The 23,629-nt window shown below is 40.6% G+C and overlaps 1 protein-coding gene across 1 annotated transcript in view; it reads left to right on the top strand.

The window, feature by feature from the left end:
- The window catches only part of LOC140231711 (TATA-binding protein-associated factor 172-like), a 93,088-nt gene that overhangs the window by 11,625 nt on the left and 57,834 nt on the right, over window positions 1–23,629 (top strand). Inside the window, exons 4-30 of the mRNA XM_072311865.1 lie at window positions 227–382; window positions 916–1,079; window positions 2,706–2,842; window positions 3,357–3,480; window positions 4,283–4,441; window positions 5,209–5,301; window positions 5,818–5,994; window positions 6,696–6,836; window positions 7,567–7,818; window positions 8,374–8,481; window positions 9,006–9,155; window positions 9,754–9,905; window positions 10,254–10,419; window positions 11,518–11,628; window positions 12,496–12,554; window positions 12,896–13,060; window positions 13,691–13,808; window positions 14,333–14,644; window positions 15,351–15,621; window positions 16,920–17,026; window positions 17,502–17,703; window positions 18,739–18,887; window positions 19,409–19,561; window positions 20,398–20,687; window positions 21,042–21,119; window positions 22,569–22,698; window positions 23,327–23,468. Of these exons, the coding sequence (XP_072167966.1) occupies window positions 227–382; window positions 916–1,079; window positions 2,706–2,842; window positions 3,357–3,480; window positions 4,283–4,441; window positions 5,209–5,301; window positions 5,818–5,994; window positions 6,696–6,836; window positions 7,567–7,818; window positions 8,374–8,481; window positions 9,006–9,155; window positions 9,754–9,905; window positions 10,254–10,419; window positions 11,518–11,628; window positions 12,496–12,554; window positions 12,896–13,060; window positions 13,691–13,808; window positions 14,333–14,644; window positions 15,351–15,621; window positions 16,920–17,026; window positions 17,502–17,703; window positions 18,739–18,887; window positions 19,409–19,561; window positions 20,398–20,687; window positions 21,042–21,119; window positions 22,569–22,698; window positions 23,327–23,468 (4,266 nt within the window). The remainder of the gene's footprint in view (window positions 1–226; window positions 383–915; window positions 1,080–2,705; window positions 2,843–3,356; window positions 3,481–4,282; window positions 4,442–5,208; window positions 5,302–5,817; window positions 5,995–6,695; window positions 6,837–7,566; window positions 7,819–8,373; window positions 8,482–9,005; window positions 9,156–9,753; window positions 9,906–10,253; window positions 10,420–11,517; window positions 11,629–12,495; window positions 12,555–12,895; window positions 13,061–13,690; window positions 13,809–14,332; window positions 14,645–15,350; window positions 15,622–16,919; window positions 17,027–17,501; window positions 17,704–18,738; window positions 18,888–19,408; window positions 19,562–20,397; window positions 20,688–21,041; window positions 21,120–22,568; window positions 22,699–23,326; window positions 23,469–23,629) is intronic.

Genomic DNA, 23,629 nt, shown 5'->3' with positions numbered 1-23,629 from the left:
CTTTGGTATGACATTGTCATTTTTGCATTTGGATTTTTTTTTTCTTTTTTTTACCATTACCACTATTCTTAAAAGAACATTAAATTGTCAGCAGTTTAAGGACTTCCTGCTATATTCAGTCACTGTCAGTCCAGTTCTGCCTACGCCCAGATGGTTACCTTCATCAGATCAACAGTAACACAGTTATATGATTTCCATTGCATTCTCTTTTTCCTTATTCCTTCAGAGCCGGGAGAAGGAGTCCCAAAGATCGGTACACCTGCCATCCAACGCGATCCCTCGAGGCTCGAATTTTCGAAATTTGATGTGGGCAGGGTCTTGATGCAGGGAGCGTCACTCCTTGGGTCGGCCGGGTCGGAATATGAGCTAGAAGTTGATGCAGGTAATCCAAAAAGACAAAAAAAAAAAAAAACCCACAAAACAAAGTCTTCTCAGTAAATTGGTTCTTTACTGCACACATGCTTCTCAGAGCACTAATTAAAGATTTTTCTGACAAAGATTAGATTGAAGATGTCTGTTTCATAGATGTGATTGAAGATGTCTGCTATTTTTTTTTTTTTTTTTTTTTTTTTGTGTGATTCCCCTGAGATGTGTGGAAGAGTTCGAATGCTTTCATTTTGTAAAGTTTGAGTCCCTGGATAAACATTTTCATGTGCTCTCCAAGAAAATTGTGCCAGCGAGCTGGTAGTAATATGTAGCATTGAGTAAGAATGGAAAACCCTTCAAATCATTTCAATATTATCCGCTTCATGAAACAGATCCAACCCATTCCTCATCTGCATTTCGATAGCAACATGTGATATCATTCGTATAAGCTGAAGTATGAAATCTGTTTGAACAAATACTCCAACGTGTCATCTCAAAACTCTTGTAGACTTTTCCATTAAATCATCTTGTGGTTGATGTTCTATGCAGGTGGGGATCCCAAAGAGAGACTCGCCAAGCAAAAAAGACTGCTCCAGAAGAAACTAGGCCTGGATGTTGGCATCGTTGGCATGGAAACGGATGATTTATTCAACGATGAGGACTTGAAGTGTGTCGCCCAGAAACCATCGACATCCAATCTTCTCAAACCACCAGTGAGTGGCGTGAGGAATGTCTGTGGAATGTGAAATGGGCAAAAACCTTTCTTGCAAGTTTCCAGTGATGTATTTTGTCTGCAGACTGCTGCAGGTATAGACCTGTTCAGTTTTAAGACACTGGAAATTTGAATCTTATTTCTAGCTTTCAAAATAAGAAGGAAAGATGATTCAATGGGTTAGGCATGTGGTTATGTCAGTGCATAAATAAGAAATTGTGTTTGGCATATATGACTCCCCCCACCCCCCTGTTGTGGTTGAAATGAACAATAACATTAAAAAAACACAGCACCTGAGCTGAACAAGTCTATTATGAACAACATAAATATGGCACATACAGTGTACATGGTGTAAGTCAACACAAAATTTAAGGCCATTCCATGTATTGTATAATATGCAGGATATTTTACAGTGTTTTTTTATATAAGTTTGTGAATTTCATTGGTTAACCAAAATGTGCAAAATTAACAACTCTTGAAAGGGTTGCCTCCTTTAGCATGAATGTGTTATATGTCATCTCCAAGATGGGACATAACCAACTTTTTTTTTCCTGAGGAGGATAATTATTACTTCTAATTTCATCAATGTGGTCAGTGATTGTGAATTCAGCCACTTGGAAATTGTTTGACAAGTCCTAATTCCATGAATACCATACTTATAAAATATGTGTCACATTCAGTACTCAGTGGTTCCTGCCTGCTTTTCATCAAAATGAATGGCAATCAGGACAGTTGATTTTACAATATTTTGTTGACTTGATTTTTGTGGTTTTACAATATTTTGATTATTTGATTTTTGTCGTACAATTTAATGATAAATCAGGCTCAGAAAACAGTGTGAAACAGAGCTTCCTGCTACTCCTCATATCTACTGGGAAAACCCCCCAAAACAAAACAAACAATGAAACAAAACCAAGAGGCAGTATCAACCCAAAACAGATCAACATCTATGTTATCAGAGTACTTGCCTAAAGAGCATCTCTGACTTTGTTATCTTACTATGTTTACAACTGGTACATTATCTTTGGTATGTTAGCCTTTAAAGGGTTGGTGTAGCATTGGTTGAGGTGAGGATTTAGCCTTAAATTTTTTTGCAAGATACTTTATAAACCATTTTGTGTAATGTTAAAGAGCATACAGTTTTTTGAGGAATTCAAAGTTCATTTGATGAAAATTGGTTTTGAAATGGCTGAGAAACACGAGACAAAGTAAAACAAAGCACTCTTGATAAAAGATGAGTCCCACCTTTTATTAGGATTGCCTTGTCTTGGATATCTGGGTCGTTTCAAAACCAATTTTCATCAAATAAACTTTGAATTCCTCTTAGAATTATATGCTCTTTCATATCTCATAAGAGGTTTCTCATTATCTCAAAAAATCATCATCAAAAATCGTTGGAAACCTTTAGCTCCATCTCAACCGAAACTGTACCATCCCTTTAACTCAACTGCAGTGCCTCAGTCACCATATGAAATATTTGTGAATGCCACAGTTAGCAACACTGTGAGTTGAATGAATCTATACAGTCACAGAATGGTGAATTGTGCATCACCCTTTTTCATGGGTAAGCTTTGTCCTGAACTACCAGTATGTGGCACTGAAATATTGATATCTCTCTTGATGTTAGGCCAGTGCAGCTGACATTGTGGCCCAGGAAATGGCCAGTCTTGGTCCTGGTCTTAGTTCCAGGGAGAAGAACCGGGCCAAACGGAAAGCTAAGCTGATGGCTAAGCAGCGCTCCAAAGACGGTCTGGAAGGAACCAGGTAATATTTCTCTCTCTCTGTGGGGCATGTGGTCGCAGTTCCCAGAACCAATATAAATCTCTGTTGAGTATGAGTGCATCACAAACTTTCAGTACATGAACACATGCATCAAATTGTCTTCTTATATCAAATCCTACAAAAGCCAGTCCTGGTACCAGTATTTTGAAAACAGATCAGAGATATTGCACTAGAAAAGGAGACATTAGAATCATTCATTCTTGTACATTGATTCTTTCAGCATTTTTTTTCTCAATATTTCATATGTAAATATTCATTGAGTGTGATGTGATATTATTCTTCACCTTGTGCCATTGTTAATGTCAGTGTCAACTCAATTCACATTTATTTTCATTTTCGACAAAAACATAACATTTACTTCACTCTCTTTTGTTACAAAGAAAAATTTAAATAATACATTGTGAAATGTACATAGTGTACACTAATAGCGAAACATTAAGAGAATGAAACATTGTAATGAATATTTTTTCTGCATCTGATGTTTTCTCTGGAGTAGTCTTGACAAGGACGAGCCTAGCAGTAAGCGTCTAAGAGCAGGGAGCACTGTGGGTAGCCAGGGCAGTGTGTCTTTTGACAAGGGGGCAACAGAGAACATCGACAGCACAATCTTCCTTGAAGAGGTGAGTTCACAAAAAGAGATCAGAATAAAATAACATACCCTCTACATCTATCTTTTACCATCAAAAGTATGAATTATAGATGATGATGATGAGGAGAAGGATAATGATGATGACAATGATGGTGATGATGATGATGATGGTGGTGGTGGTGGTGGTGGTGATGATGATGATTAAGAGAAGGAGGAGGATTATGGCAGTGACAATGATGGTGGTGGTGATGATGATGATGATGATGATGATGATGATGATGATGACGATGACGATGACAATGTAGTTACCTTCTCAACCACATCATGCTGCTCAAAATGTTACAAAATGTTGTAACCTTTGACATTGGAATAGAACTTGATTGCAATCACAACACTCCTAGCCCGGCATTCTAGCCAGGCTGCCACTCTACCAGTGTGTAGGCTATGTCCACCCATAATAATGTTCAACTTCTTTAACTAGGCATCCATTTATACACCTGGGCAAGAAGGAGTGTAGAGAATAAAGTGCTGCCACAAAACTGAAACCATGAAACTTCTTATCAAGAGCACAGTGAGGATGGAATGTCACATTTCTTAGGCAGCTTCCTCTATAGGAGCTATGTATTGTGTTCTGAAATATCATTCAGTGTCACAAGAAGAGACTTTAAGCAAATGCAATAACATGTGCATGAATGCACTGTAATAAAAGTATACATCAAATGAGATGACAACATGGAAGTAGGCAAGAAGTTCAGGATAATTGTTGATAAGATACTGGTTAATCTTGTTGTGTCCCCAATAACTGAGCCTCCCTGCCCCAAATCTATCCATAGCCGGGAGATTGGCCATTCACGTCATTCTGTGAGCAGCTGACCAATGACCTGTTCCACCAGTCCTGGGAGGTGCGTCATGGGGCGGCCACGGGCATCAGAGAGGTCCTCAAAGTGCACGGCCAGAGTGCTGGCACATCGGAGGAGAGTCCACTGGATCAGGTAACCATGGCAACCAAATGAGGTGATGATGAGAGCACTGAAGCTGTAATGATGATCATGAGGAGGAGGAGGAGGAGGAGGAGGAGGAAGAAGAGAAAAATGCCAGTTTTATGTGGTTTTGAAGCAAATAGGATGATGGTGATAATGATGGTTTGATGCTGATGATAATGAGCAGGAGCAGAAGGATGCTGCGGATGAGATAGTGACTAGACTCGTTGGCAGTGATGATAAATATGTTTGTGGGTAGGAGGAGGAGGAGGAGGAAGAAGAGTACAGAAGAATCCTCATGAGGATATGATGATGGTGGGTAGAAGTGATGAGGAGGAGAAGGAGGAGCATGGCAACAATACTGTGATGATAGAAATAATGATTGCAATGCTGATGTTGTTGACAGTGTGGCTGAAAAGAAGGAAACAAAGAAATAGATCTTCAGTGCATTCTATGATCATGATGATATTGATGTATTTGTAGTAATGATATTGTGGCAGTTCTGTAAGATTTCTTCTTGTTACGTGAACAGCAAAAACAGGAGTAAGTGTATATGAAGAAAGTTAAACACCACGAATGTGTATGAGTACAAAATACCCATTGAGTGCTGTAAGAGGATTGAATTCTCCTCTCAGTTGAATGCTGAACAACATCACAATGGGTGGTATTCATCTTCTTTTCAAGCTCTCATTCTAGTCAGTACTCATTGGATTAGCTGGCCTACTGAAACCAGCAATGTTGTACCATTCTGAGTCTGGTCTGTTTTCTCACTTTCACAGGCAACCCTAAATGACATGTTTTTGGAAGACACTGCATTGCGCCTCCTATGTGTGCTAGCCCTAGATCGCTTTGGAGACTTTGTCTCAGATGAGGTATGGATTTTTTGAAGAACTACTGACATTTTCTTGATAGGTCTGTTTTACAGTCGGCATTTAATGAGTTGTATCTATCAAAGAATGTGAAGAGTTGTAATCACTGTCTGAGAGTTTGAGGAAAGTTGTAATATGATGTCTGTTGAAAAATAATGCACCTATTCCACATCACATTGCCCATGATGTTTATTTATTTATTTATTTATAATTTGCTTTATTTTGTTTTATGTATACAGGGTGGCCCCATCAGTAATTGAGTACTGTTTTCCAGAGGGCCCTGTAAACAAATACATACAAGATAACAATCATAGCAAATGACATAAACATAACTCAATACATCAAACAGAATAGAACGGTATTTGATTTTAAATAAGAAAATGAGGAATAGGACTACTCGCGAAAATGCCTGTGACCGCTTCATTTGCAAAAATATCTGCACCCAAAATAACAGCTTATACAGTAGTTTCCATGCCTGTATAGCAGATTTAGCAATGTATCTGTCTAATCTATCCCAAGGTCGTTGCCCCCGTGAGGGAGACATGTGCCCAGGCGCTGGGTGTGGTCCTCCATCACATGCGGCGGGATGCGGTCCAGGGAGTGAGGACCGTTCTCCTCCAGCTGCTGGCCCAGAACCAGTGGGAGGTCAGACACGGGGGTCTGCTGGGACTCAAGTACCTTCTGGCAGTTAGAAAGGTCAGTTGACTGCAGGAGGTATAACCTCTCGCCCTTTCATGAGAATTAGGCGAAGTATTTAAATGGTTAACTGGTTTAAGTGAAATGATTAGAGTGCCATAGATAAGCCCCTCCTCTGACTTCTTGCTTCTGTAAAATTGTGTGAGGGGCAGTCCTGTTTGCTATAGCATATATTTTGATACCTTTTCTTACTTGAGGAAATGCTCTAGTGAAAGGTCATGTTGAGTATTTCTAATCAGAGTGCTGCAGCTTGTCTTGTAGGCAAATCGACCATAGACCACTGTACAATGCATGTTTAGGGTTATGCAGTATGTATGTGTGATCAGGTCATTTTATAGAGTTTATTGCTAAAAAAAAATGTGCATAGGCACATATGGCAGACAGGAGTGCCGTATATGACTGTATGATACAAAACACACACAAAAAAAAAACCCCAAAACAAATCTTTGTTACGTACTGTATGTATCAGATTGACTTTTCATACCTCTGTATCAATGGTGCCAGGAACATGATATACATTGAAAGAAATGTGATGACAGTATAGATAGACGAAAAGCTCTGATGATAATGTTTTAGGTATGAATGTCTTCTGCATAAAAACCAATCTGTAATGAAAAGATTAAGGACTCATTGAGGAGGCTGGTGGAATGTTTGATGGTTTGGGGATACTGAGGTCACATCTCTTTGCTTGATTTTTACAGGAAATGACGGAGGAGCTTCTTCCAGCTGTGCTACCCTCTATCATTCAGGGCCTGCAGGATGTGGATGACGATGTGCGTGCGGTATCAGCTGCCTCCCTACTCCCGGTCGCCCATGTTCTGATCAAACTTTGCCCTCAAGAGGTATGACATGTGCAAGTTGCATTGATACATTCCAAACTGTACTTCTTTTTGAAGGTCAAGGCTATTATCCTTAACACCTTTCAACAGCATTCAGTGGTGTAGAGTCTGCATTTCATGGCACTGTATTGTGTTGAGATTTTAGGAAATGAAATGTTGATTGAGTGTACCCATAGGCAGTGTATGTGTGGTAACTGAACTTTGTAGTTCTGTAGTGTGTAAATCATCATTATGCTGAGGTACTATCTATTTATAGTGTAAAGTGTCTACACTGCGAGGTATTGTGTACTGTTGGTGTTTTAACTGTTCTATGAATCGTATGGTGTTATTGCCAGCACCCAGGGCCTGTGTAGTTTTAAGAACTTGTGATATGAAGAAGTGAAATGTTAACTGTACATTTTATGAATTGCTTAAATTGCCTGAGCTCTCAGGCTGTTTGTAGTATTGAATAACCATATTTTGTTTCCTCGTCAGTGAGGCAAAGAGATACTGTAATGGATGTGTTAGTGAAAGAATTATGATAGTTTGTATTAAAATGCAATTGTAATGAAGGGAAATGCAATATCAGTGAAAGGGTTTAAAAAAAAAAAGAGAAAGTTGTAGACAATCATAGAATAATCTATCTTGAGAGAAAAAATTGGTATAAGGCTGTAAAGCAATGGGTGGGGAAGGGTGGAAAATACAAAGCTCAGTAACATGATACAAGAACATGCCTTTGTTGTCATGGCAACAGGTGATGCTCATCCTGCACACTCTGTGGGAAACACTGGTGGAGCTGGATGACCTGACGGCCTCCACTAACAGCATCATGACGCTGCTGGCCACCCTCCTCTCTCACCCCTCGGCCTGTCTACAGTCCAGCGCCAGCCAGCCCCTGGCCACTCTGGTCCAGCGGCTCTGGCCATTCATGCGGCACAACATCTGGTCCGTCCGCCGGGCAGTGCTGGATACACTACTCACACTCCTGTGCACAGACAATCCACAGGTATTACTTTCCTAACAACCTCCGTTTGCTTTCTTTATTTCTTAACTGTTGTTCTGTTCTTCGTGGGTAGTCTTAAAGGGGTGGGCACCAAAAGAAACATATCAGTCTTGTATGTGTAACTGTGCAGAACTTTGTATGAAAACATGACATCTTCAAACATATCTAGAAGTCCAAAAAATACATTTACACTCGGTTTTAAAAGAATATTTTTCTCCTTATTCATTTTGATTATTTTTAAGTATCATGAACAATGTCCTGTTGTTGCGTAAGAAATGGTTGTTTCCTTTTAAAGCAGCCACAAACACCATTTAACAAATATTGTCACCAAGTATTGTTTGTGCTGTTATTAGTAGTGTCATAATTATCATTGCCATACCATCATGATTTTTATGCCTCTGCCACGAAGTGGCGCCAGAGGCATTATCAGTATTATCATCATCATCTTTACTTATGCAGTTATTGTTAATGCTACTATATATATTTGTATATCATGTTGATAGTGTAGATCAACCTGAGAATGACTATGTTTTTCTTCCTTTGTGTTAATCTGCATAGATGCCTGTGGCGGCATGGCTACCTCCAATTCTTACCGACATGATGCGACATGTCTACCAGCGTTGCATCCTCGAAACCAATGCAGAGATCCTCGAGCTGGTGCAGAAGGTAAATTCAATAAACTTGGCATTACAAATGTCAATAGATATGCCAGTGCATGTCCAGAATTCAGTTTAGAAGTGTAACCTTACCTTTGACTGGTGCACATCAACATCAATTCAAAATTAAATGAATAAATTGCTGTCATAGATATTTTATCCTATGAGGTTGACCCAAATTTCATCAAGTATACTCTGGAGTAATGTAAACGGAGCAATGTAACTGCTAAGTTGATTTCTACCTTTGACCCCTTAACCCTGACCCTGGATTTTTCATACCCAAAACTCACCTCAGAAAGATTGCTTCAGAAGCATTTACAAGTCGTTGGGTTCCAATAGGTTTTATTAAAGGTTAATGACATTCAATTATGGTACGGTATGTTGCTATAAATCACACTGGTCTTGAACTTTCACCTTTGAACTTGTTACCCAATATTCTGAATCAGATGAAATGAATCATTGTGCTGTTGTGTCAAGATCTCAAGCAGTATGCCTAAATGTCTAACAAAGTGGCCTTGTCATTGTTTTTGGTAGGTCTGGGATGCCCTGCTACAGAAGGTGCCGTCGGACGTGGTCGTCCAAGCGTCCTTCCCGTGGGTCAGTGCCTGGCTGTGTCTGGCCATGCAGCCGGCCAGAGTGCCCATTGACCCTCAGATGCTGATTGAAGCCAAACACAAACCCAAGGTACAGTCTATCCCCACACAGACCTACACTGGCGAATCCAAGCTGTAAGCAGCAAGGGTAACAATATGATATGCTAAATGATGTACACTAAGCTGTTGCCACAGTAACTGTTAATTATTACCTCCGCCAAGAAAGGAGGTTATGTTTTCGTTGGCGTTTTGTTTGTTTGTTTGTTTGTCTTTGTGCAAAATAACTCAAAAAGTTGGGAATGGATTTGGATAAAACTTGCAAGAAAAGTTGATACTGACACAAGAAACAGATGATTAAATTTGATAGTGATCTGGGAATTTTTAATGAATTTTCGAAGGATTTTTGGTAGTTCGGCAGATAAGGTCAATGAGCTTGGGAGTTCAAGCTGCGCGTTTTTGAGGTTTGCATATACGCACTAAAGCGCATGCTCTGCTCGGGCCGGGCGCCGCATAGCTGGAAGCCGATGACGTAAACAAAAGGCTTCTATTTTGGGAAATTGGGCGATTCTTAGCTTGTGTGTATGGGTGGGAATGAGCTGCTTGGTGGAGGTCTGCGCTCTTAAGAGTGCTTTTCTAGTTTGTACATTGCAATGAGTGTGAGCCTCTGTGAAATCTTTCCTGTGATGTAGGATGTGACCCAGACGCCTGGCAAGTCATCCTGGAAGAGTCAGCAGACCATCCGAGAGGATGACGTGGAGTACATCGGAGGAGACATCTCCATGGCAGGACCCCAGCAGGACCAGGAGGAGGCTGTGCTGGTTGCCAGGGCAACCGCAGCCAGGTACGTCATGATGATGACTTGACCTATACACAAAGTCCTCTTGGCATTTTTTTTCTCAAAACATCTTGGTAGAGGAGGCTTTCAGAGACAAATTGAAATTTCATGGTAGGGCTTTTCTGCTGGGCAGGTGACGATACACAAGTTGGTATGCAATTGGAAGGGGACACAGATAAAGGTACCATGTTACAACTTTGCAATATAGTGAAAAATGCAGTTGGCTTAAATAACAAAATGAACATATCAACCCTGTTCCAGCAGTAAAAGAGAATCAAGACCAGGAGAGCATAGTTTGTGGTGAAGTATAGTTCTGCATTGAAAGTGTTAAGATTTTCTTGTCTGAATTGACAGCCTGCTGGGAAGACTAGCCCCCCACCTGACAGCCTGCCTGGCTCCCACGGAGGAAGGGGGCATGAATCCCTTCAGCCAGCTTCTGCACTTCCACCTCAACACCAAGAACTCGGTCCAGAGGATGGTAGCTGCCCTGGTGGTGGAGGAGTGGGCCAAAGCTGGGCAGGTGAGGTGCTCTGAGGTTTCCTCTAATGTGTTCTGAACAGTGGCAATAAATGTGTGGCTGATGCTGATGTGATGACCGCCTCAAGAGTAATGATAATGATTTCTTGGTGGTTTGACAATGGTGATGATGATGGTGATGATGATGAGGATGATAATCGTAATGATTATGATTATGATGATGGTGATGATGATGAGGATGATAATTATAATGATTATAATTATGATGATGGTGATGATGATGATGATTTTGATGATGATGATGATGATGATGATGATGATGACATACTGTTGATAGTTATGCTGATGATCATGGTAATAATAATGATGATGATGATGAAAATGATGATGATTTTGATGATGATGGTCATGATGATGACGATGATGATGCTAATAATGGTTGATGGTTAAGAAGGGTTGACAGCCAACAGTTGAGGTAGTATAGGTTTATGCAGTTGCCCTACTTCTCATTGGCTTAAAGGGGCTGTACAGTACTGGTTGAGGTGGGGATTCATGTTTTGAACATTCCCAAATGAGATAATGAAAAGACTCTCATGAAATATGAAAAAGCATGTAATTTTAAGAAGGATTCAACGTTTATTTGATGAAAATTGGTTTTCAAATGGCTGAGATATCCAAAAAAGTGCTAATAATAAAAGGCGACATGCCACAACTTTATTAGGATCTCTTTGTTTCACCTTGTTTTTGGATATCTCAGCCATTTCAAAACTGATTTTCATCGAATAAACTTTTGATACCCCTTAGAACTGCATGCTCTTTGACATCTCATAGAGGGATTTCTGAATATCTCGCAAAACGTTAAAAGCTAAATCCTCACCTCGACCAGAACTGTACACACCCTTTAAAAGTGGAAAATTTATCAAGACAGGGCCTATGTAAACTACTGTAAAACGAGGAATGTTCACATGCATTTTAATTTCGTGAATTTCACGAGCGCTAACATTCCCAAAATTAAAATGCACGCGAAAGTTCTTGTCTGAACTATATGCATTGAATGCCAGTGGCAGTTCGCGAAAAATTAATGCCGCGAATATATCATGTTTTACAGTAAACACAAGTGCTTGTTTTCTATCCCTACCAGGAGTGCAAATGCCCCGATGCCCTGAGATCGGCTCTGGTCGAGACCCTGACCAGCACTCCATACTATGACGAGGTGACCAACCCATTCATGAGACTACAGTTTGAGTGCAAGGTAAATCCTCCTGCCATACAACATGGTTTACTTCCATTGTATGTGTTATAAAAGTAGATGTCATATCTCTGAAATACGACAGTATTAGAGAAACTTTGTATGAATTATAAAGGCCCATCATATAGTGTATGTAAAATTCTGTATGCTTTGTGAGATTTGAATGATCTTCTGTGAATAGAATCCAAGGGCTGACAGGATTTCTGGTATACCAGACTTACTGGTTCATATAGTGAGAGGGGCCCCATTGAAGGTAGAAAATACTTCTGGCACATTTTATGCCCGAATGGGGTGTGGTGGGGGTACAAAATATGACTGAGTTGTGCAAAAATCTGGTGTTAAGTATTGAGATATTTACAGAAGGAAGCAAAGATTTGCTGGTTCAGTGTACTACATGCGTGACTGAAGCATTAGTGCAGGTTTTCTTGTGATGTGTTGGATTGGATAATTTGTGTGTCACTGAGACATAATTTATTATACTCTTGTTGTACGTCTGACTTTGACAAAACAAGGAACCTGCCCTAATGTGAAACAGACACCCATCCTTTTGCACATCAAAAGGCTCGTGTCCACAGGTAGATCTACCCCCAGCCAGTCGGATTCTAGAGATTCTTGAGCCCTTCCAATGAGATACTCTGCCAGAATTCAGTCATAGTAATATCTTTAGACTAAGCTGTGTGAAAAAGGAGTAGCAAGTCTGCCAAATATTAAGGTGGTGAATGTTGCATCACTTAATTTTTGACTCTCAATAACATGACTTCACTCTGCATTGTGCCTGTATTCAGGGAGTTTGCAGTGAGCTCTTGACTGAAATGTGCTGCAACTCTATTACTACTCTGATGTGATGTGATTTATGTTTTGCTCTCATAGAATTTAGTCACCATTTGGAGGACAGTCCGACCAGACATTCCTGCCTCCAGTTTTCCAAGGTAAGGTTCCTGTTATTTTTGTTGTTGATTTGTGTTGGAGTAATCCTCTGTGAACAGAATTGAATGAAAGGGGATCAGGGGGTAGATATGATTCATATAGAATATCTTAGATTTATTGTAGTTGGTAGAAGTCTAGTGTTTGTAAGTGGACATACAGTAGAGGTTTCACTTAAGTTTACAAAAGCTTTTGTAAACATCTCAGTACATTTTTACAGTGCATCTCCCATCTCCCCTTTCTCCTCCTCCTACCAACCTCCTCCTCCTCCTCCCCTTCCCCATCTGTATTTTTCCTCCCTCTATTCCATCTTCTCCCCTATCTCCATCCCATACTCCTCACCCAGTGCCTTTACGGTGGAGCAAGCCAAGACGCTGCATGACTCCATTCAGCATCACCTGTCTCGGCCCGGCAGCCAGGGGGAGCCCTACCCCGAGCTCCAGAGCAAGGCCAGACTGGTTCAGGCGTCAATCGCTGAGATCAACACTCAGCAGCAGAAACTCAATATCAGGTATTGCCCTCAAGATAGAGAAACTGTTGAATTTAGAACATTTAGGTACATTGGTCGTAAACATATAATTGATGCGTTTTACACACTTCAACAGAATGCAATTGCAGTGAAAATACAGAGAAAATATGCAGTTTGTTTAATGAAAATAGGCGGAATTTAAACATTGTATTTTATGCATCTCATTTTCATGCAAAAAAAGTCAACGGATGAAATCAGTGGAAATTATGAGGGTTTTAAAGAGAGAGATTCCACCCAAGATTATTTTAAGTCTGAGAGTGTAGGAGATGACAATGAGAATGTTTTGTCTTTTCTTCTCGAGTTGATGAAAAGTGTTTACTTTAATGTGGGCCAAGACAAGGCCAGACAAGAAAAAAAAAGAAAGAAAAGAAATATGAAGTGAAAGCCCAGATGAATAGAAAAATATCATCTGGAGACCAAGTTATTTAAATTTCTTGAGACGAAAACAGCAGTAAATGCCTGATCATATTTTGTTAAGAAAGTAGGTGGTCGTGATGCAGATGGAATTGCTGCATCTTCTACACAGATATTATGTAATTTGTTCTTCTTTCCTTCATTTAGTTTTTCTTTTCTTTGTAAATACAATTGTTTTTGTTTTTTTTCATTCACCAGGACCCAGTCCTGCCTGACAGCGGCGCTAGTCTTGCTCCAAGCCCTGCCAGACAAATTGAATCCTGTGATCAGACCACTGATGGAAGCGGTCAAGAAGGAGGAGAGTCCTTTCATGCAGGTCAGTGGTCTTTATCCATCACTGACCACACGAGCCAATAAATTTTTGTTTTTGTTTTTTTCATCCACAAGTTTTTATGAATCACAAGGATACAGACATTTTAACAAGTTAGTCTTGCGGAGTAGTTTGATAGTTTTCCACCACCTGAAATCTTATGCAAGGACAAATTTCCAAAGCATCATGTGTAAGTGTGTGCCCATACCTTATTGTTTTTAATCTGCTTGCCAGGTTCCACAAGATGCAGTAACTGGAGTGAAATGAGCTGCTCTGTTTAATTAATGTAATTAGAAATAATAATAATGATTTGCTTGTGTTGAGTCTTATGTTTGCCAAGTGTATGCTATTCCAAACATCCATGAGGCTGAGGGTAGGACAGCATCAACACACAGTATTTATGGTATATTTTATTAGTGCATTGTTCTTCCCAACTGACTAGATTCTCAGGATGCATTTAATGCTTTGCAAGTAAGCCCTTTTGCCTCTCACTGATTAGTTTCTTTTACTCCTCATCTTCATACCCCCAGAGGAGGGCAGCAGTGAGTCTGGCCCGGCTGTTGGAGCTGTGCTCCTCCCGTCAGCCCTGCCCCAACCCCAAAATCATCAAAAACCTCTGCACCAGCCTCTGCTCCGACCCCTCCATCACCCCCTCCGTCTCGCAGCCACTCAAGGTGACCTCGGCCGAGCCCAGCTCGAACACCCTGACAGTGCCGGGCGTCGCCCCTGGTGGATCGCGACCCTCATCACCGCTCACCCTGGGAGGGGGAGAGGGGAATTCCCAGAGTGTGATACAGTGTGACAAGTTGCATGGTGTTTTGACGTTATCCAAACAGCAACAGGTGTGTTACATATGATATTATTTCTAATCGATGAAAAAAGTGTGTGCATTAGTGTCTTTTCAAGTTTTTTGTATTCACAAAATTACCTGCTAAGAATCTGCTCCAATACCAATACTTGCAATGTTTCTAGATGTAAAGAAAATCCATTGTTCTAGCAGTTATTGTATGGGTGTTTTCTTTTTTTCTACTTACCTCTCTTTCTTTCTTTGGAGACAATAAACCGGACAACCTGCTTCTGAATGCCTTTCTTTGAATGGCCAACTTTAGTGTTGTGTCAATATTGATCAATTACTGCAGGATCCCCAGACTCTGAGAAGTCTGCTTTTATAACTAATAATATTTCTAATGAGAGCGAGCAAAAGGACCTCGAAACCAACAATATCATTGGCCTAGTTCACAGATTGGAATGAAATCCAGGTGGAAGAAAACAAACACAAAAAGTGTAAAGAGCTAAGGGTGAAAAGTGTTAGATTAAAACTGGACGGGGACAGGAAGTAGATTCAATGATAAAGAGAGTGTTTTACAGCATTATGAATTAAATGAAGCAGGTTAAAATGACCCCTCCCAAAAAAAAACAAAACCCAACAACAACAATTAAACAAACGAACAAAGAAACAAACGAACAGCAAACTCTTTCCGTACAGTACATTGTCACAGTGTGCACATTGAGTTTGACTTTAATTGGTCATCCCATTATGTTTGACAGCAAGCTGCACTTACCGCAGCCAGCAGGCGAGCAGCCTTCATGAAGTCTCGGAGCCGCGATGGCAGCTTCTCCGATACTGGGATCAACCTGAATGACCTGCGCGATGGCGAGGGTGAGAGCGCCCGGCAGGTGAAAGTCCAGCAGCGGGGAGCAGAGATGGCACTGACCACTATCGCTGGTCACTTTGGCCCCCGGTTGGTGGATGCAGCGGGCAAGCTATGGGAGTCTATGACAGCACAGATCAAGACACAGATTCAGCCGGGAAACTTTGGTGAGAGAAATGTTTTTATTTTTAGATTGCAGTGCAGAAACATTTAAACAAATTCAAGGGAGTTTGTTGATATAAGAGCAAGTTGGATTACATAAGTGGGTGATTATACCTTTACTATTGTGTTGTTTCAAGAGTTTAAAATTTGGAGACATTTAAACCCATCGCTGACTCTGAACTGATCTGTTGGATTGACCAGTCATAACTGTTAGAGGAGGCAAAGGCCTTGCATAATAGTTGTGGGAATGTAGGTCAAAATGGCATAACTTCTCTAGCCATAGGGGTCTTTTGGTTTTTAAATGCCAAGTTGGTGATTTCTTTAGTGCTTTGTGTCAAAACAATACTGTTCTTTGTATCTTCACAGTGACTTGAAAGACACTGTGATAGACCTGTTTCTGGATGGTTTGTTACGATATTAATTTAACATTTCCAAGTTCATAATTTTCAATTCAATTCAATTCAATTTTATTTCCACATAATCATTAAAAGGATACAAAGGATACATAAAATGTGATATAATGAACATCAATTGGAATATACAAAGTAAAAGAACAATACACATACATTGTAACATACCATAGTCAGACATTTTAATGTCTATGAGAACATTGCCCACGGGAAGGGAGAAGGGCAAAGGACAAGGAGAAAAGAAGGAGAAAAACTATGGGAAGGAATGAAAGAAGGAAAGAGAAAATGTGAAAAACAGCAATGATGTAATAGCACACAGTATATAAGCCAGTTCGGGGTTCCACTTTGAGCATGAGCAGAAAAAGGTCATCTCTACCAGCAGAGCATGTTGGTTTTTAAATTCACTGAGATAAGCATCTGTGATGTAGTGATTATTCAAGTGATCCTTATAAGCGATGCTTGCCAGCACATCCACCTGACAGCAAAAGCGGTATATGACAATATCAATAGAAAGAGATTGTTAATACATTCAGTGCAAAATAATGGAATGGATGCTTTCCAAAATGCCAATGGAAGGATCATTCAGGTCACCTAGTCTACGCAAGTTCATCCTTTGTTTGAACATGACTGATGAATTCCATAAATTGTTACGTTGGGCAAGCTATGCCTTCTGTCATTTGAAACTAATGGAGTGCCTAATCAACTGAGAAAGAAGAAAGGTCATTTGTACCCATGTGCCCATGAGCTAACCCCGAACTGGCTTATTGTGACAGCTATATAATGAAGTGGTATCTCTAACTTGTTTTGTAGAATATCATGACAGTATATTGTTTTGGCATGTTTGATGATTTGTTTCATTGATTGGTTGATATGACTCTTCACTTGATTGACAGATCAGTCCCAATTCCTTGACAAGGACCAGCAAGCCCAGGACCTGGTCACCACATTACAAGTCTTTGAGACATTAGCTCCGGTCATCCATTCCAGCCTACACCCAAAGGTCAGACATTCACACATTCTAGGAAGTCTCTGTACAATAGTTTGTTGCCATATTCACTTAGCGCAGCCTCACTGAGCACTACCACTGCTCTCCCCAAGTTCCCTGCTATTATCTGTACCCCAGCATGGTGAGTGACACATTTGTAAATCTCGAACAAAAAGGGTCAAAGAAGATGATTGTACCATCAGGAATCAAACCCAGGATTTCTTGTAGAAGACACCAAAGTCATTGTGACATACAATAGTGCTCACACAGTGCATCAGCCAAGTCTGCTGAAACATTCATTATCTATCATAACTTGTTTTACTCTGAGAAGTGATAGTGTGTACATGAAATATTTTGGTTTATTTAAAAAAAAAAAACTACTGGATTTACTAAGTCATTTAGCATTGATTTAGGGTTCATAGAATGAGTATGCCAAGTGCACTTTTTAGGTTGTCAAGGTATTTCACCATGATAACTGCATCACTCACAGCTAGAAGAGCTTCTCTCACCGCTGATCACAAGCTTGGAGCATCCGTACACCACCGTCCGGCACATGGCCGCCCGCTGCCTGGGAACGCTGGGCCAAGTCATCACCACGCCAACGCTGAACCGCATCCTGGTGGAGGTGGTCCCAATGCTTGGGGCCCAGGAGGATGAAGTCAAGAGAGAGGGGGCCGTGGAGGCCCTGGCCTGTATCCTTCGTGCAGCTACCACTCACTCTCAGATAGTTACATTGTAATAATAGTGGGCTCTTGTAAAGTGCTGAAGTACATTAGAAATGACGCTCATGGCGCTGTAACATAACCAGCATGAACAGTACATATACAACCATGCGATAGTCAAATATGATAATTTATTGGAACTATAAAATACAAAAAACAAAAACAAAAAATGCTACTTATATATTATGAAAATTGATGTCAGAACATAAGAAAAACCAAACATACACTAATATTGCAGTAATGTGTAGGCCTACAAAAAGACATCACATTGTAATGATCATTTTTCATTCACAATTAAGAATTGAACAGATATGTCTTGAGGAGTTGCTTAAAGGAAATGTAGACCAGTGAAGGGACTGAAGAACGGGAATTATGTGACAGGGTTTCGTAGTGAGGGTGACGATTCAAGCTGCAGAGTGTTGGAGGTGATGAAGTTTAGAGAGTTGTCGTTGGGAAAGGCCGAGCAGAAGAGAGTTACAAAATCAAGGTGAGAAGAGATGAGGGCGTGGACAAGCTGTTCTGTTGCACTCCTGGTCAGATAACTACGAATGAAGCTAAGGTTGCAGAGTTAGCATCAAATAGCTTGATGACATTTCTCAGGGAAAGGGCTGTAAGAGAATACTAGTATTTCACTGATGAGTACAGAATCTAAATCTCCAAATTGAGGAATGACTTGAAGAAATGAAACCAAAGGTGCATTGTTATTGTGGAGGATGAGGCTTCCGTCAGTTTTGCTGTGCAATGTTTGCTTCCACTCCAGATGCATACATAAGACCTGCACTTCACACAAGGTTCAAATCATTCATTCCCACCCCCCCCCTTGATTACTTGAATTTTTTGTAGAGCTCATATTTGACAGCTTAAAAGTTTATATCTTACATTTCTCACTGTGGATTGCAGATTAGTATTTGAGTGGTTTGATTGATGTGGTATACAGTTAATAGCACAAAGCTTGCCATTTCAGGCAGGATCAGAATAGCGCCTTAACCATGTCCACCCCACCAGGCATCATAGACCAGCTGTCCATGGACATCGTGCCCTACATCGTCCTCCTGGTCGTGCCTCTCCTTGGGAGGATGAGTGACCAGGTGGACAGCATTCGTCTGACGGCCACGCAGTGCTTCGCCACGCTCATCAGACTCATGCCGCTTGAGGTCAGTCTCAATAATCTGTCAATGTCTGTCAATCAATTAATGTCAACCCTACGACCCCACAACCCTACGACCCCACAACCCTAACAACTCCAGTTACCTGTATACCAAAGACAACTTAAACTCTCTGTCAGGCTAGTGAAATATTTAGACACTTGCCTGTTAAAAATATTGGCTTCACCCCAAATTCCCAGTCAGGGCACGTGGATGAATTATTTTTGTTTGTTATGCCTTACAAGATGTTACCTAGGTGCCTTCCAAGATGTTGCCTAGGTCCTTTTGGGTGGTTACATAGATTGCCTGCAATAAATTAACACCACATTTACAGCTATAAAGGTACTATATGTCTTCTCCCTCTCTTCAGTATTTATGGTAGATCAAAAGCAGAACAGGAAATGTACATGCCTGATCCGGATGATTGGGTACTCTGATATTTGATTTGTGATTAATACGTTATGTTTCCTAACCCGAACAATCTGCTGCTCACCCTTCATCCCTATACACCCTTGACCTCTGACCTACAGGCTGGCATCCCTGACCCTCCAGCCATGACTGCTGACCTCGTGGAGCAGAAGACGAGGGAGCGACACTTCCTTGAGCAGCTCCTCGATTCATCCAAACTGGACAGCTACAAGGTGCCTGTCCCCATCAAAGCTGAACTCCGCAAATACCAGCAGGTTAGTCACTCTTTCTGACCCTCCTTGACTGAGAGGTCAAAGGTTGCGACCCTTCTCCAAAAAAATCTGTCCTTTGTTATCCATACCTGTGGCTTGGAATGTCCAGTAGGAATATAATGTGATGGGAAAAAATAGTTGTACGATTATTTGGAGGGAAAGATTGGGGTCAAGTACACACTGCAATAAATCATTAAAAAATGTGGATAAACATGATGAAGTTACTATAAAAAAACAGGATATAAATTTGTGTCAGTTGAATGGTATCTGCCACTGATTCTGCATACACTGTCGAAATCACACATGGTATGAACAGAGATGATTTCATGGCTGCCCAGGTATGCTTTTTGTATATGTGCAGCCAGCCATTTTTTGCAAATTCCTGATTTCTCTGTTCTAAAATGAAGTTAATTCATTTTATGTATCTGTTATTACCAATTGTGCATTCGATTAGGCGTCAAATACATACCTCTGTCAAGTATGTTATGTGTTACTAGGCAGCATTTGTTGTGTGTTTTTTCGTTTACTTGATGCAAACAATGTTGTGCAAAAATTTATAAATAGATTTTAATGGAAGATATATCTGATGTGGTAAAAGGGACAATTTATTAACCATTGGTGGTGCTCCTTATAAGAATCCAGATCCTAAGGATATATGCATAGTTTGAATGGCATGAGGTGCATAGTTTGAATGGCATGAGTGACCTAGTGGCCAAAGGTAAGGTTTGAGCTCTCAGAGTGCTTCTAGTTCATACAAATACAATATCAGTGGAACAGTATTCAAGCATTTTATGTCTGTGCCAGTGTTTACTGAATTTCTGCTGCTGCTTGCACCCTAGGACGGCATCAACTGGCTAGCCTTCCTCAACAAATTCAAACTGCATGGCATCCTGTGTGATGACATGGGCCTAGGCAAGACTCTTCAGTCCATTTGCATCATGGCTGGGGACCACCATCACCGGGAGACAGCATATCGCAAGACGCAGAGTGCCGACTGCTCCCCACTACCCTCCATCGTGGTGTGTCCCCCCACGCTGACGGGGCATTGGGTGTACGAGGTGCAGAAGTTCTGCCCCAAGCAGTACCTCAACCCCCTGCACTACACCGGCCCACCTCTGGAGCGCACAAAGTAAATGGTCCTTCCATCTGCAGCTGTAGGGATTTTTTGTTTTATGTCTTTGTTTGTTTTTTAAAGAATCCTTTGGTGCAGAGAAGAATTTTGCAAATTACTTATTGTAATGTACACTGGTTTATTTTGTGTAAAACAAATTCAAGTCTTGTTCTTTTTCTTTGTAATCTGTTTTTATTTTGTACATATTGTAGTCTCTCCGTGTAGTCAGTCATTTTATTTAACACTCAGCAGCCAATTACACTGATGTATCCCCTTTTACAGGAATAAAAGACATAACAGCAACAGGAACAATTTTATCTGGCTGAATATAAACTCTCTCTTATATTTTCTGATGTTGTTTCCTTCATCTAGATTGAGAAGCCGAGTGAAGAAGCACAACCTTGTCATAGTTTCCTATGACATAGTCAGGAATGACATTGACTTCTTTAGGTAAGCTGGTGTTAGATGTAGATTCACAATTTTTCAGGCACTCTACAAGAACCTCTTGAGACTACACGTCCAGAACATACAAAGGCATCAATGATTTTGTGATATTGTTGGGATAGAGCTTTGCATATTGATTCATCTTTGCCATACTAAAATACATATTAACCCTAACTTACCTGGGGGGGGGGGGCCATAATGGCCCCCCCCTCGACAAATTCCGCGACCATTCCGCCGCGCAAAATTTTTTGACCGCGCCGCTCACTGACTTTTTACTTTCAAGTCTCGCGCAACTTTTGAGACCAAATTTGTCGCGACCGGGCATACCGTTCCGAAGCCACGCCCCTTCAAAAAATGTTCGTCCACCCCAAAATTGCTCAAAAACGTGATTTTGTGTACAAAGTCAATACAAATTGTGTTTTTTCAATTAATTCATATAAAGATTCATATTTTTAATTTTAATGGCTGAAATAAATGTATTTTAGTATAGCTATGCTTCTAAAGATGTGTATGACAAATTCTGCTGAAAAAAACAACAAAAACAAAAGTTCGAAAAAACAAAGAAATACATTAAAAAATGATAAAACAATAGAAAACATAGGAAATTAATTTTGATACTGATTTTCTTTTTACGTACAAATGTTCGGAATGTCACTAGGAAAATTAAAAACAAAAATCAGCATTCCATAAGCTTTTATAAGCCAATTATAGACGAAAATGAGTTTTTTTGCATATATTTGCATAATTAATTAATTTAAAATAAAAACTGCAAATTTTTTGAAAATTGAACTTAACAGTCTTGTAGATTACATCCGGCTTTATGTTCATGCAAAATTTTGCGGCGATCGCGCGATCAACGGCCGAGATCTGAAGGGGGGGCCATAATGGCCCCCCCCCCCCAGGAATTCAAGCTTGCTAAATAGCCCAGGTAAGTTAGGGTTAAAGTAGATGTTGAGTTGAACCTGTTTAGTGGCTTTTGTGTCTCAGTAATCAAACCCATTAGACAGCAATATTTACCTCTATATTGTAAACCGGATTTGACTTCACTTTGACTGATGATAGGACTAGGTTAATTCAGAAATCGTATGACAATTTTGCTTTCACCCAGCAATACCAACAAAGGAGATGAATTATGTACAATATGTGAACAAATGCTCACGAGATAAACTGACTATATAATTAATTTTATCCAGGCATCAAAAATGTGATAACTGGTCTGAAGACAAAATTGCCCCAAATGGGTGAAAAACTGGACAGATGAAATAATTTGTTGAGAGCAACAGTATGAATAGGTGAAAGAAGAACTTACATAGTATATTACATGTCAGAAAAGATATCCCTGCTTGCAGCAGCAGCAGAGAGGACAGTTTTCCTGACTTTACAACAAGTCCCCTTGGCATGAGGCTTGTCATATCTTTTCCCCGTTACTTTCTTTTCTACTTTGAAACACCATAGGACGATAGATTGGAATTACTGCATTCTAGATGAGGGCCATATCATCAAGAATGGCCGCACCAAGCTAGCCAAGGCCATCAAACAGCTCAGTGCTTGCCACAGACTCATCCTCTCTGGAACACCCATACAGGTAAACTTGACCAGGAGCTAACCACAGTATTTTGTATTCAGATGAACAATTGCCCAAACTGATTTATGAATTGGTAAAAATGAATGTGGTGAATCGCTATCACAACACCAACGTACTCATCGTGATGAACATATCTGTCATTGTCAAAATTGTAATCATTGATCTTCTCCTCCTTTTCCTCTTCCTCCTCTTCCTCCTCCTCCGTCATCTTTGCCTTATCCCCTTCTCCTCCTCCGCCTCTATCTTCTTCCCCTCCTCCTCCTCCGCCTCTTCCCCTCCTCCTGTCTTTTTTTCATCTTCTTCTCCTCCTCTCCCATCTTCTTCTCTTCCTTTCCTTCTTCTTCTTTGTCATCTTCATCATCACCATAAATACCATCATCATTATTACCACTATGATCATTTGTTTTTGCTTTTACCAACTTAATTACATTCCTCATGATCCAGATCCTTACAAGGTTGAGGTAAGTGGTTCTTGATACACTATGTTCTGCTTTTTGACAGCTTGTACAGCTTGGAAAAAAAAAAGGGGGGGGAGGGGAGTGAAGTCAGTGAAGGTGTGATCGTAAATGAAATGAAGAAATCTTAACCCGACTCCCTCCAAACCCCTCTCCTCCTTGCGCTGCATCAGAACAACGTACTGGAGCTGTGGTCTCTGTTTGACTTCTTGATGCCAGGCCTGCTGGGTACGGAGAAGCAGTTCACCGCCCGGTTTGCCAAGCCCATCCTCCAGAGCAGAGATGCCAAGAGCTCCTCTAAGGAGCAGGAGGCAGGTGAGGATGCTGATGTGATCCTTAACAGCACCATCGGGGGTCAGGGGGAGTTTTTTCTTTTAGATCACTGCAGGGAAGTCGGCGCATGGCTGTACAAGGTGGTGACACAACATTTGCTCCTGCGACAATTGCTCCAGTCTTATTTTCTCCAAAGACTTACG

Source organism: Diadema setosum, chromosome 8 (assembly GCF_964275005.1).
Source record: "Diadema setosum chromosome 8, eeDiaSeto1, whole genome shotgun sequence".
NCBI lineage: Eukaryota > Metazoa > Echinodermata > Echinoidea > Diadematoida > Diadematidae > Diadema > Diadema setosum.
Note: the sequence above shows the minus strand (reverse complement) of the source record. Positions and strands in the feature narration are given on the sequence as shown.